The sequence below is a fragment of the Battus philenor genome, unplaced genomic scaffold, assembly GCF_028537555.1.
Source record: "Battus philenor isolate CCGP_79_NKW_IND1 unplaced genomic scaffold, ilBatPhil1.0.hap1 SCAF_28, whole genome shotgun sequence".
Lineage (NCBI taxonomy): Eukaryota > Metazoa > Arthropoda > Insecta > Lepidoptera > Papilionidae > Battus > Battus philenor.
In genome coordinates, this window is record NW_027181691.1 from 7,099,806 (window position 1) to 7,114,244 (window position 14,439).

Here is a 14,439-nt window from a genome sequence, read left to right on the forward strand (position 1 = left end):
CTCATACTAATTAATCTTATAAATTTCTTCAGTTACCTTTCTTACTTTGACAGCATTACTTCAACCATAAAACATTCACTGTTAGAACTAAGTCTTCACCATAGATTTCCAAAAGGATCGGTTGAAAGTGGCCGGCGTCCAGTGCACCGAACACCCGTGAGACCGACAGTCGGTAGACGCGGCGCGGGTAGACCACCTCCTAGGTATACCAATGACATAGCCAAGGTTGTGAGAAATCTCTGGTTGGAAAGACTGGTCATCATGACGATCTTAGGTGGAGGCATATGCCTTGCAGTGGGCGTCTATCGGCTGACATGATGAAGATGAGTGGTACACGCTGCACGATACACATGTCATTCAAGTTGGCATCGCCAATGGTACGCATTACCGATGGAATATTCAAATTTAAGCCCCCAATTGACATTCAATGCTTGCCCGATTGGACATTCAAATTTGAATCACCATGGTACAGAACTCCCTATTGAATATTTTCAAATTTGTGTTGCTACTTCTACACCGCCGTTAAATTGATGAGATAATTAATTCATCTATCTGTTTACATTTTTTTACATCATGGATAATAATTAAAAAAAGAAACATTTGAAATAGAGGTATAAGAGGTGGTCTTATCACTCGAGGCGATCTCTAATAGACAACCTTTGGATGGAGAGGGCAGTTAAGGGTGCACATACATACAAATACATAAATTACACACATTATATTATATATACAAAAATACTTACATATACATATATATTTACGTAGAAAAGGGGTTACATACATAGGAACAAATAATGAATGCTACATAATATCTTACATTAGAGGCCAAGGAAGTGCGCTTTTACCATTTTTTTAAATGCTGACAGCGATAACATAAAAGATTTCTCCATAAACATAGAAGAATGGGCAGGCATAGTTGTTTCAAGTTCTCGGATGGTCTTAGCAACTTAACGTGTGAGTCACGTAAAAAAAGAAATCTAGTTTTAAAGTAGAGGGAGTAAGCGAGGGAGAGTACGCGTTAAAAAAAATACTACAGAGAAGGGAAACGATAATATTATAAAGAGACATTTTGAGAATAATCTTTTATTTATCGACAGTACGTATTAATTTTGTAAAAAATGGATATAAAGATATGATATTAATGATGAACGGCGTAGGCAAGGTACGTCGCGAGAGCGCAGCGGTGGCGGTGGCGGTAGCGGATATTGACGTGGAAGCAGGAGGGGAGGGGGGCAACGTCCCCGCCGACGCAACCACCGCACTGTGCCGAAGCGAGCCGGAAGCGGAACCGCCGTTGTGACAATTATCGCTCTGGAGGTATGTACAATAATCAACCTAGTCCTACAGAGTGATAGGTGTAGAAAGCGTTTAAAAGGTGAATGTATAGCTCATTTGTTTACAAAAATCTTTAATACAGCTTAGGTGTCGTTAAACAAGAAATTATTTTCACTAAAATTTAGTTGCTGAGATGGACTCCCTCCATCTAGACATAAACAGCATGTATAAAGAGTAGTAACTTATATGTGTAAAAGCTTTAAAGAAGTTAATATATAGCTTATTTGGCAGCAAAGCCACCAAAACACCTATATCCAATCATCATGTATAAATTATTCACCTCAAAATAAGTTATACACAAGCGCCCTCAATTCTTTCCTATGTCAATTCTAGTGAAGTTAGATGTTCAAATTGTAAAGTCCATCTGTAATAAGACTTTAATGTTATTTGGAATCATTGTCCGCCAACCTAGCTAATCGTTTTAAACAGAAAGTCAATTTCACAGTGACTGGGTAACAATTTAATTTATTTATTTGTGCACCGCGTGTCCAAGTGGAGGTCGAAAAAATTAGAATAGATGTATAAATAGATAATAAAAAGAAAAAATATAATCCAAGTTTCCTCCGCAGGGAGCTCCGAGTCGCAATACTCCTGCCGTTGTCGATGTTCCTCGTGGGCATCTTCCTGACCGCAGTGGTATTTTTCACCCTCTGTAATTAACTTCACGCCGCTTATTGTAACACTTACATAATAAACGATCGCACTACACTTACTAATACAGTGCTTCTCAACCTTTTTGTCTTAGCTGACATTATGGAGATTTTAAAGTAAACTAATAATTTATAATATAAATGAATAGAAAAACGGTCACAATGCTAAAACTTTAAGAAGAGACAGTTTCTCTGTCGTAAGTAAAATTAAACATTTATGCGAATGGAATCGTTTTCCCATACGAATCTTTTATATTAAAATTATATGGACTTATACATCCGCGGGAATATTATCATAAAAAGTTCCTATAGTCGCGTGGACTATTAAATGACACGCTGTTTATTATATTTTTTTAATTGCACCGTTATTAGGGTCTTCTCGTATCTCCTATCTTGTTGTAGGACAGGGTTTGGTGTTCTTTAATGATTTTTTCACTTTCTTTTCCTTTTATTTCTGTATGATCATTCTTCGTATCATCTATCTTTCATCTTCTTCGTTTAACAATTTTCTATCAATCTTTTTCATACTTATTTCCGTTCATACATCGCCTTGTTTCTCAAATATCACAGATCTGGGTTATATCACATTTCCTAAGCTCAATTTATATTAACTTTGTGCAATATTACATTGTTATTTAATAAATAAAAGAGTTCGGCCTTACTACACAAAGTCTTGGGATGTATTTAATTAACCGTTTGAGTTGTTGCACACTTCATAGCGCCTGTTTGATTAAATGTCGAGAAAAAGCAAGTGACGCGACAGTGCTTGTTGTATGTGCATCACATAATTTGCGCGAGATGTAAAAAGGAATTCATCCTGTATGTTTTGATAAACACCAATGCTACTAATTATAATTGTTACTCTCCGTTTAAGTTCTTTATTAACAAATATTTCAAGTTTGTTCGATATAATTTTTTTTAAATAACAACAAATATAAAACTTTTTATTTTGTAATGTATTATCGAATTTTTATAGTACGATTCTATCTATTGTAAAATGTAATATTTACTCCAAAAGGAGCTGTGTGATGTACTTGCGTCAAAAACGGCAATTCGTAACGCACCGTCAGTTGTTCGCAGTGCTCGAAATGTGCTGGGCTTTCTCGACGTAAAATCTGAACAGCGCGATCGCTGCTTGAGATCCAAACGGTTAAACCATGCATACCAACGCAACGCCACGTCATTGCTTAGTTATGGCAAATATTCTTAGAACCTTTTAATACTTTTACCATCGTTTAGATAGTGTTGTCTTTTTATGTTAATGTTCTGCCGCATCGCTCTAGCTTGGACTAAGCGTTGTCAATCAACTAATCATCAAATCTACCACCAGTGTCTGCATAGGGCCGAACTCCTCACGCTGTTTGTTGTAGCGACGTTTGTCATTATGGTGTCTTGTTACGGCGTTCTTGATGGCGACAGTTCAAAAAGTGTGCCGTCTGTAGTCACCCATAGAATAATAGTTTGAGATATGTATGTAGTTTAAACGTGGCAGCTACAATACTAACAAAGTAAGAAAAAAGGAATACTATTACAGTAAAAACGCATTCGTTTTCAAAATATCATACCTTTTTCTTCTACATGATAGATCCTTCTCAAAGACTATCAGATGTACATAGTTTAAAAAAGCTATTTTTAGCATTAAAAGGTTGGGAAACGCTGTTTACACACCTGCTGAGTATTATCTATAAGCTGTCGGAGACTGGTTCTTAAAGTTAGGGCAAATTTTGAAGTCACGCGTTCTTAGAATTTTTGTCTCTGGAAATGTTCGATTAAACTCTGATAGGTGGTTTTTCGCCAGATCTCGATATGGCCGCGTTTTGGTTATTTAAAAAAAAACTGGCTAAAACTGTCTTTGTGTCTAAACTATCAAGTGAAGTATTGACAATTGTCTATTGTAAACCCTATTGCATAATCTATGTAACGTAGAATCGAGTGAATCTGCTATATGTTATTGCAGATAATCGAATGAGAATCGTAAGTTGGAAGTTTAGGTTAATTTAGTAATAAATAACATTAATTTTATTAATAACAATAATTCACGAAAGATTATTATGAAAGTCACAAAACGTAACACTACTCCGTTATTGCATACAATTTAGATTTTTATTTAAATGGACATGACTACAATATTCACACATATCGACCTATAGAATTTTCAAATCCTTATCTAAACACGTTGATGTCGGTGTAGACAAGAAACTTAAAATATGGGACATTTACCTTTTTTGCCTTTTGCCTTGCTACTTCACGCGACCTTGACTATAACGCAGGTCTACCTAGTGGGTCCCAATAGAGTACTATATTTATATATCCATCGCGTCATGTTCCACTTTTAAGCCCACATGCAAATATATAATTGCGCGCTGTGTACCACCTGTAGCCTACACTTGAATGTTCCATCGGGAGGATTATGCCACTGGTAGCCTATTCTTGTACATCCCGTCAGGCGAAGTATATCATTGATAGCTTATACTCGAATATCTTGAAACCTTCCAAACCTCAACCGACATCTGTTCTATTCTTCTATTCTATCGGCACATTAATCTCTTAATGGATTTGGAAAAACAGTGTAGATCTAACCTTATTTACAGACGACGCATGTATTTACAGGTCTGGTGTTACTACCGGCCGGATAAATAAACGCCTCTAGACCGCAGCCAACTTCATAGGACGATGGTGCCGGAAATGAAGGATCGAAATTAATTTTCTTCAAAACCATTTTTAATCGCCTCTATCTATCATATAAAGTGTAGGTGCCGCTAACTACAGTTAAATGCCGCACCGTCCAGAAGCCGAGACACATATTCGACTTTCCGGATGGCCTGACGACAATAAGACAATCCCCACCTCACACTGCACAATAAGACAAACCCCACATACACTGCACACCGTTATCACCGTTCTATAACCAATCGGCCTTTTTTATTATTTAAATATCACAAAATAAAATTCAGCAATAGCATAAACTTAAATACTACTGCATAAAATTAAATCCAAATATGTAGTGAAGTAATCTTTGTTTCTTACTGCAGTGTACTTCCAAAAATTTTCTTGAAACATATTTTAGACATGTCCATATTACTATACACAAATTTATAGGCTGGTAACGAGTTGTCTTAAGGAATTATTTTATTAAAACACACACATCTCATATTTTTGTACGTCACGTATTCACTTTAGAACATAGCTCGGGTATTTGTATTTTAGTTTGTAAGCTGCTAATTGTATTATAGATATATAAGACTATTTATTGTAAATGTAGCTACCTATTGTATTATTTTTGTACTATTTAAATTATTACTTCTGGATAAACATATGTAACAAGGTCTATGAAGTCAATAGATAAATAAATAACATTTATAAATTATTTATGTTTTAAATAATTCATAAAATTGTTAAAATCACTTTTAATTAGTCATTTAAAAGGTTTTAATTTAATTACAAGACAAATTTTCAGTTTGAAAAATGTACATAGATAATATTTAAACCGATATATTTGCAACGTCTCAAAAATGTTGTAAAAACATTTATTTCTACGATATATTATTATCGCTTAGAGCAGTAATAGTTAGTATTTAATGCTTATTTGACACAAAATAATAGTTTCGATATGGGTCTGTGATAGTTTGGAACTGTGATGAGTTGACAGCTTGATATGCTTTTAGGTTAAGAAATGGCGGGAGCTTTTGGTAAAAAGTGTTATCTTTTTGTATTTATTAATAATTTATGAATCAATAATTTTAATCGATCTAGTCGCAAATTGTCACTCTCGGGTTACAAAGATCTAAGTGCTTGGCGATCTCCTAATCCTATTTTTTATAGAACTCTTTTGAGTTCTGTAATATTAAGTTCCAACTCTATAATATTAATCCCAACGAATCTGATCGCATGTTGACATCTGTCTATGTAATACTTTTCATTCGAAAAAACTAAAGATTGTTAAATTTTTTTCCAAAAAATTAGACTAGAAAAAGTACATAGCACTACGTTTTGAATTAATTAAGAAAATGAATCGCGTGCTACACAAATAAACATCTTTATGAGCTAAATTACATGGAATTACACACTGTTTTACCATTTTTTGCTTGCGCCCGGCTAACGAACAGGGGTACCTAAAAAGTAACTTTGACTTTTAATTCTTGGTGTGGTTAAATTTTAAGTGTATATTATTCAATTATGATTTAAAATGATATTCGAGATCCAAGTAATATTGCCCAAAACGCATTGAATAAAGTCTTAAAGTAAGTAGTCTGGGAAAAAATTTACTGTTTTAGTTCTGGAATAACAACATACACACAGATAATGGATTTTGTTGTATGTTAATAAAACAAATGTCTTAAAAATTGTGAAGGAAATGGATGATAATTGACTCTGCCGTGTATTATTTAGTTTGCAAATTTCGTTAATATTATTGTATTTAAGATTATGTAGGAGATAAAAATGCGTAGGTTAAGTATCATGATAATTCATATGAATGACAAATTTATAACAAGAAAAAATTGTATGATTGGTGTTAAAAGTGACTATCGAGTTTCTTGCCAGGTTCTTCTCGATAGATCAACATTTCGAACCTGGAATTAGTCTATAGTCATATATATATTTATATGTAAATAAATATTTAAATGTAAGTTATATTAATGTCTTAACTTTTCGAAAGTGCTTAGCAAAGCCTGTTCGAGAATATTTGTTTCATAGAAGTAGAACAAATTATACTTTGTGTAATTCCTCAAGCTATATGTTAAAAAACTTGTTTCAACTTTTTGATTTTTTATTATAAATTGGTGAATTCTTTTGAAATCTGCCTATACATTAAATTTTCACTTATAAATATGAGCCAAACATTTAATTTGCAAGATAAAGTTAAAGATGTATACTTTTTCATATAATATACAACATAATTGTATGTGTCATAGTCATGTAATATTACACTATGCACATTTTTATTTCGGAATACCAGATCATTATTGTGTTATACCTTCATCTTTTCAACTTTGCTTTAAATAATTTTTAGCTTACCTGCATGTTTTTAAAATATCAGTATTATTTCGTAGTTCTGTCTATTTATGAAATATAGTTTTATTAAGGTCATGGAAAAATATGGGCAACTGGAATTGTTTGATAAATTTATGATGGATTTTAGAGTGAACGCAGTAAGCTGTCAGTTTTTGCTGAAGTATTAGTGTTATGTGCCGTCTAAGAACTTTTCAAGTACAAATATCAATATCTCTTACTATACACACATCATTAGCATTCACAAATCACTTGTCGTCCAAGAAAGAATCTGTATTTTCTTACTGCATTTTATTGAGTAAAAAAAAATATGATCTCATAGCCAGAGATTGTATATTTGATGCTTTTTACATTAATTAATTTTTTGGTAAAAATATAGAAGCAACTCTAACAAGTTAGTTACAGATAAATCACTGTCTGTGGAGAAAAAATGGCAAAAACAAAATTTTTTTTTAGAAAATAAATTTAGTTTTTTTGTTTATCTTTCAAAAATACCATACATGCTTTTTAAATATGAAATAAGCAACATATTGTCTAAGTATTTTTGCACTAGCAGGTGTATTCAACCATCTCACGTGCACATCCTTGCTCGGGAGTTTTTGCTGTACTAATAAAGACTACACTTCAACTTTAAGTAAATATGCATCAAATAATCAATCTCTGCTCATAATAATGCACTGAAAGCAGGGTTTATCTTAAACAAATTGCTTCAATTACTAGTTCGTAATACTGTTACTAGAATAGATTTCAGGCTGTTTCATAAACTCACCCCACAAAATATTAATTATAGTACTCCTACAGTAGAATACATTAAAAGCACATGGATAGATATAACTGAAATCTATTCTAGAGAGAAAATCTAGTTTTTTTAGCTTAGACGTCTTAGTAATCTAGTGCATTATTTAATGTACCTAATGTATTTTGCCAATCTTCACTGTCTGTTATGACAATCTGCCATTTTTTACATACCCATAGATTTTAATAACTGTAATAAATGTATGTGTACTGAATGAATTGTTTTATTGCCATCTATTTCAACTTATCCATTTTAATTAAAAAATATGTATCCTCATATTTTCATTGATTGAATGATGGTATGTATATTAAAAAAAAACTATTGTTGGCGAGTGTATGAATTGTTTAAATGGATTAAATGAATGAATATGATAGTGGTTATTTAATTATAACATTACAAAACTAGGTAACAGTAAAATAATATGTAACAATAGACTTACAGAACGAATGGAAAACTGCATCTTGACACAAAATGTCAATGTAAAAAGTATAAAAAAGAAATAAATATATGAACAGTTCCAGTCAGTCTCCATAAAATATTTTCATTTTAAACAAGGTGTAAAAAATTAAAATGCAATCTTAAAAGTGGAATATTTATTGGTCTGTACATAGTACTTGTAACACTTCCTATTACAATAAGTTGACAAAATACAAAAAAATGTCAAGTAAATATACAAGATACCAGGACAGGAAGTTTTAAATATTAAAGTACCAAATCAGTTCTATGGTATACAGCAACAAAAATAACAGTTTCTTTTTAATGATGTGACTTGATTATATAACTTCCCATAAGCAAATTAGAACTATTCAGCTCCTACTAAATTTTATTTATTTCCACTATTTACAGAAATTAAAATTATATCAGTTTTAGTAATTTATTGCATTTCAAAGAAACATTGTTATATAAAAGCAAACTAAAGATATTTTAATGAAAACAAAAATTTAAAACAACACTGTTTAAAAATATATGTGTTTTTTTGATCATAGAATGGTTATAAGCCAAGTCACATTTTATGTGTGAGTTTATAGTAGGGCCCAAAAGTATTACTGTAAATTCTTCTCTATAGCTACACCATGAGTTCGTTAATCATCAAATGGCATGTTTTAAGAATGTTCATTCCTTATTTAAATTATATGCTATTATTATTAATAATAAATTCTTAAGCTAAAAATACATCTTATAGAGGATGCCCTAACAACTTGATTTCTCCTCTAATTTCATCAAACAAATCTTTGTAATCCTCATGTTCTTTTATCAAAACCATTATACAACCTCTCATTGTTCCCATGGCTGAACCAATATCCTTTCGGCTGGGTGTGTAACAGTAAGGAACCTCCTTCTCTTCACATACTGCAGGCAGGTGGCACATAATTTCTATTGGTGAAATATCACCAGCAAACACAACTATTCTGAAACAGACCAATTTTATGTTAATTCATTCTCAAAGAAATATTATCATTACTATCATAATGTCCATAGACCACTGCAAGACAGACCTCCCCAAAGATCTCCATGATGACTAATCTTTTGGACCATGGCAATGTTGTCAGTCCGAGTGGATGGTTCCACTAAGTGGAGGGGAGCCTAACCACGCCGAGTCTAAGAGCTTATGATCATGGCTCGAGAACGGAGCCTACGACCAACTGTTGCACAAGTGATGTGGATGTGCCCAGCCTAGTGCCACTTCAGACAAGCAATTGTTCGAGGTATGTCCGAAATACATATCAATTGAATAAAGAAATATTATGAATGAAAATAATACCACGGATCCCACCATATCAAAATCTAACCTAAGAAAGTATTTGAATGTAAACTAACCCTTTTTCACCCAATCTTAGTTGTTTCTGAACAATTTTGAGGCCATTTCTAATATAATTCTTATGACTGCTTGTTTTCTTTATAAGTTTGTATATTTTCTTGCTAAGTTTTTTCGTTGCCATTGGCTTTGCTATAATGCTACAATGCTCAACTTTATCGTCATAACTTTGTGGTTCTGTCTTCATAGACACATCGGCTTGTTCTTCGCTGTCGACAGGTTCTTGCTTCACTTTACCCATAGTGTAATTTTATATTAAATTTCAGTAAACAATATTTACCCACGTGCGCTCACACGGTTCCACATTAATTTATTTTATAATAAACCAGCTTTCAAAGTCAAGCTTGATACGGCAAAGGTATTGGTCATTCAGCCTATATCATTATGTCAAAACTTATTTAAATATATATTATCAATATATATTACGTACAATTAATACTCTTTATTAATTGCTAATTATACTTAAAGAGTTAATTTCTATAAAACGTCGGAAAAATAAATTAATGATATTAAATTATAAATTTCCCTGCTCATTACTTATAAGTTAAAAAAATGTTATTTTATTTTAAATAACATTATTTTAACTTCTTATAATTGAAATTACGTAAGAGTAAGTTCATATCTCAGAACTATTTAAAACGAAACGAAGGACATATTTTAGGTTATTTGCACCGCAAGATTTATCATACATTAACATGTATTATTCGTGTTATGACTTCAATAACTAATAGACGGCGTAATAAATAAGGGTTTTTCACTGATGAAAAACAAAGCTTTAGATCTAGAAATAAGTCTTGCTTATTATACTATAATTTATAAATCAAAATTCCATTTAAAATATTTGTGCATGCAATCGATTATGAAAATTGTCAATATGACATTGTAGCCATAGCAACGAGCATGTAAACATGTTTTACATATCTCAAGGAATTATAGTTCAGGTATCGTTTCGACTATGCTGAATATTATTTAGTGCAAAGAATAATCGTCTTTAATTCATATTAATGATGGTTAGTACGTTATGTATATAATTTCACCCAATTAAGTAAAGCTTAGAGTATGACTGATCCAAAATGCTCAGAGAAAAGTCACCTTTGGATTTCCTTTGTTTCCACATTCCTAGATCAGGATGGCATACTTCACGCTATTCCAACTTGTAACAGGTAGATTTTAACTTATTGATAATAAAAGCGATGTGTTTAATCCGCAGCTTCTGGTGCCTATGGTTTATAAAGTGATAGTAATGTTAATTTTAGAAGCTATCACAATAACAGCTACTAATTGAGTCGTGGTTTGTTGGAGTGCCCAATCACGAAGCATATATAATTCAAATGAAGTTGATAATTTAAAAACCTAATCCTAAGTTACCATTATTTTTTTGAATAATTTCATCAAGTAATTATAGACATGTTTTATATATATTTCAGGGTCTACTAAGTATATTAAGGAAGTTGCGTTCTAATCCTGATAAGGAATTGCGTCTGTTACTACTTGGACTTGATAATGCGGGTAAAACAACACTCTTGAAACAGTTGGCATCAGAAGATGTGTCACATGTTACCCCTACTGCAGGTTTTAATATAAAATCTGTTTTATCTAACGGTTTCAAACTAAATGTGTGGGATATAGGAGGGCAAAGAAAAATTAGACCATATTGGAGGAATTACTTTGAAAATACGGATATATTGGTATGTATGCTTGAACATTATTTACTTATTGAATGTTTGCCTTGGAGATGGTTTTTAAGTTTTACCAATCTTGTGATTGCTGAGCTTTGCAAGAGCCCAAACCAAATCTCTAAAACTTGACCTGAAAGTCGCTTTTGAAGGAAGGTTTAGTTACCACATTGGTTGGAATCTTCTTTGAATGGCTTGGATTAAGTGGACTTGTTTTTTTCTACAGCTAAAATGATGATTTTAAAATGTAAGGAATTCTATTGTATTTACTTATTTCCTTGTTGCAGATATATGTAGTAGACTGTTCTGATCACCAGCGGCTGGAAGAGACAAGTCTGGAGTTGGCTGAACTTTTGCAAGATGAAAAACTACGGGGAGTACCCTTGTTGGTGTATGCTAATAAACAGGATCTTGTAACAGGTACAATAGAAACTCATTTCCAGTGTGACAGTGAAAGAATACATCATAAGGGAACTAGTATGTCCTAAAATTAAAGATTAAAAAGATATGTCATCATTATCATTATGCCAGCCGATAGATGCCTACTGTAAGACATAGGACCCCCACAAAGATCACCATAATGACTGGTCTTCCCAGCCTGCATCCAGCGATCTCCCATGACTTTAAATTCATGCACCTAGTGGGTAGCTTATCCATGCCTTGTTTACTGGCTCATGGAGGCCAATTTAGAACTTTTGACTTTGGTTCTTCTGCAGATCTCCTCTTTTATTAATGCCACTATTGATCTTCCTCTGTATCATGTCATCAGTTAACAGTATATGAGCAGATGTGTTGGAAGATAGTGGATGGTGAGACTACATTTCCTATTGGGGATATCTCTATGTAGTTGGTGTGATTAATGTCCAAAATTTGTTTTTTCTTCAGCTGGTGCATGGCCTGTGGGATTGTCAGCTGCATGCAGTTTATTAGGATTATTTAATACTAACATAAGCAAATACTTTTAATATGAATAAGACATTGCCACTAGTAATTTCCACTAATTATGTCACTAATTTCAGCATTACCAGCTAGTGAAGTGGCTCAACATCTTGGCCTACATTTAATCAGAGACCGTACTTGGCAAATACAGGCATGTGTAGCTACAGATGGTACTGGAGTTAAGGTATTGATATACATAATTTTTTTGTTATGTACAATGCAGTTTGTTGTGATTTTAATTTTACTATATTATCATTATATTATTATTTCTGAAAAAAAATTTTTCTGGTGAGTGTATCATTGATTAATTGACTGCAAATCAGGAATACATTCACACCTCTAATGCTTATATACCTATAGCTAATTACCCTGTATTATGAGTATTTTAAAACGTACAGAAATGTTTGAAATTTAATATAACTGTATTTACTTAATGATATTTATTATTTATACTTACTTTATTTTACAGGAAGGCATGGAGTGGGTTTGTAAGAATATACCAGTCAAAAAATAATAATGGACATGTTTTAGATAGATTGTAATGAAATTTCTGTAAAATAATATTTTTTGACATATTCCGTCCAAAGACCTGTTTTAATTATAGCAGTCTTAGCTTTTAGAATAATGTAGATTTGTACACATTAACTTATTATTAATATATTTGATGTTTTGTGTATTTGACAGGTGACATTTGCCAGTTGTGATATTAGTACGTATGTATAACATGTCCGTTAATATCATATCTATGCCATCTTTACAGATATTCACTTTTAACATAGATTTGATATGAACGGTAAAGGTTGTGCCCGACAATCTTTTTCTTCTTGTTTGTTTATCTTTATTACTAAAGGTTGCAGCCTTCTTGGAAAACCTTGGTCGAGGACTTAAAAGTTTTTACTTTCAGTGGATTACGTTGTAATATCCTTTCATAGATAATATAATCGTTTTAAGTTTTTTCAGGTCGACAGTTATGTTAAATTAGATTTTTAATTTTTATTCTGTTGTCAGAGAATGTAGAACGTGCACACATAATATAAAATGCGGTAATTTTAAAACAATTTGGCACAAACTTCTCAAAATCACGTATAGAATTAATAATTGGAAATTAGGATATTTGTAGTCATCTTACAACATTTAAAACATTAATGTAAACTATTACTAGTATGCATTGCACTTATTTTCTAGTCTTGGTATATTTTATATTGAACAATATAAATCATATAATAGTCATTGCTTGGATTAATAAATAAAATAAAATTTACTGGATAATTCGTGAATTTATTCATGAGTAGTCATGATCAGAGATCGGATATGTATTTAATCGGATATGCATTTACGTAAAATTGATGTTAGTTATAGAAATCAATTTTATTCTGCAAACAATCCGCGAATGGGCCAGTAAGACTAGACCATATTTTTATTGGACTGACGCGTCTCTGCAGAAACAGTATCGTTTTTAAATAAAATTTACCTATTAATAACCAATTGAGGCCGCCTCCATAATTGCCCAAAGTAATCAAAATCATGCAAACATCTGATCTCTGATCATGAATGAATTTATTATATAATATTACACCGTTGTCTACAGATATTGTTTGTTAGAGTTATAGTTATTTTATCGTTAGCTGGGCGTAATATGATTCAATTTATATGTCCTAATTATTCATCGAAACTGATTCATTATACAGTAACGTTATTTTAGTTGTGTAGCTGTTATTTTATTGTAATGTCAAAACATCACCTTATGTTCTTTTATGTATATAATGAATGATTTTTCATTTGCTCCATTTTATAATTTCTGAATTTAGTTATATTTACGAAAATGATATTATTTTTATAAGAAAATTACCTATCTAATAATTCAGAAGAGTAATATTTTCAGAAAATATGTTATTAATAACTGTTCAACGATTTTACGTTGAAATCATCTTATCCTGCAATTTTTAGATAATTAGAGCTGCATGATGTGTATTTAAATTGTAACTGGACATAAACGGTAAACTATTCAAATAAAACTCATCGTCCTTAGTTTTTTATTTCACACCTTATACTTTATTTACAACTATTTCGCACAATACATTCTGTTTAATGAAACACTAGTTTTTTTTTAAAATAATGAAAATAGAAAATTGAGAAAGTGATTCAAAGAAATCGCGTGTTAAACGCAAAAAGTTTTTAGCACCATTTCCAGCAAATTTATTAACTAAAAATCAAGTC

At 31.9% G+C, this 14,439-nt stretch overlaps 3 protein-coding genes across 3 annotated transcripts in view; 2 read left to right on the top strand and 1 right to left on the bottom strand.

Annotated features, from left to right (window-relative positions):
- Positions 1-5,082, top strand: part of RhoBTB (Rho-related BTB domain containing) — a 32,088-nt gene extending 27,006 nt beyond the window's left edge. The window contains exons 18-20 of the mRNA XM_068769443.1: positions 1,158-1,317; positions 1,905-1,971; positions 4,596-5,082. Of these exons, the coding sequence (XP_068625544.1) occupies positions 1,158-1,300 (143 nt within the window). The 3' untranslated portion in view covers positions 1,301-1,317; positions 1,905-1,971; positions 4,596-5,082. The remainder of the gene's footprint in view (positions 1-1,157; positions 1,318-1,904; positions 1,972-4,595) is intronic.
- Positions 5,083-8,385: 3,303 nt separating this feature from the next.
- Positions 8,386-9,926, bottom strand: NHP2 (NHP2 ribonucleoprotein). Its single transcript, XM_068769411.1, has 2 exons — positions 9,610-9,926; positions 8,386-9,200 (listed from the first exon to the last, which is right to left on the bottom strand). Exons 1-2 carry the CDS (start codon positions 9,846-9,848, stop codon positions 8,969-8,971), a joined length of 471 nt encoding a protein of 156 aa, XP_068625512.1. The 5' UTR covers positions 9,849-9,926; the 3' UTR covers positions 8,386-8,968.
- Positions 9,927-10,542: 616 nt separating this feature from the next.
- Positions 10,543-12,926, top strand: LOC137925921 (ADP-ribosylation factor-like protein 3). The gene is made up of 5 exons (XM_068769410.1): positions 10,543-10,617; positions 11,035-11,295; positions 11,571-11,703; positions 12,303-12,406; positions 12,692-12,926. The coding sequence occupies exons 1-5, from the start codon at positions 10,612-10,614 to the stop codon at positions 12,734-12,736; spliced, it is 549 nt and encodes a 182-aa protein (XP_068625511.1). The 5' UTR covers positions 10,543-10,611; the 3' UTR covers positions 12,737-12,926.
- The last annotated feature ends 1,513 nt before the right edge of the window (positions 12,927-14,439 follow it).

Bases quoted from the DNA above. Each gene is read 5' to 3' on its own strand.
- LOC137925921 (XM_068769410.1), top strand. The intron at 11,296-11,570 runs GTATGTATGCTT...TCCTTGTTGCAG, and splicing joins TTGAAAATACGGATATATTG to ATATATGTAGTAGACTGTTC. The intron at 11,704-12,302 runs GTACAATAGAAA...CACTAATTTCAG, and splicing joins TAAACAGGATCTTGTAACAG to CATTACCAGCTAGTGAAGTG.
- NHP2 (XM_068769411.1), bottom strand. From the start codon at position 9,848: ATGGGTAAAGTGAAGCAAGAACCTGTCGACAGCGAAGAACAAGCCGAT. The intron at 9,201-9,609 runs GTTAGTTTACAT...GGTCTGTTTCAG, and splicing joins CTAAGATTGGGTGAAAAAGG to AATAGTTGTGTTTGCTGGTG.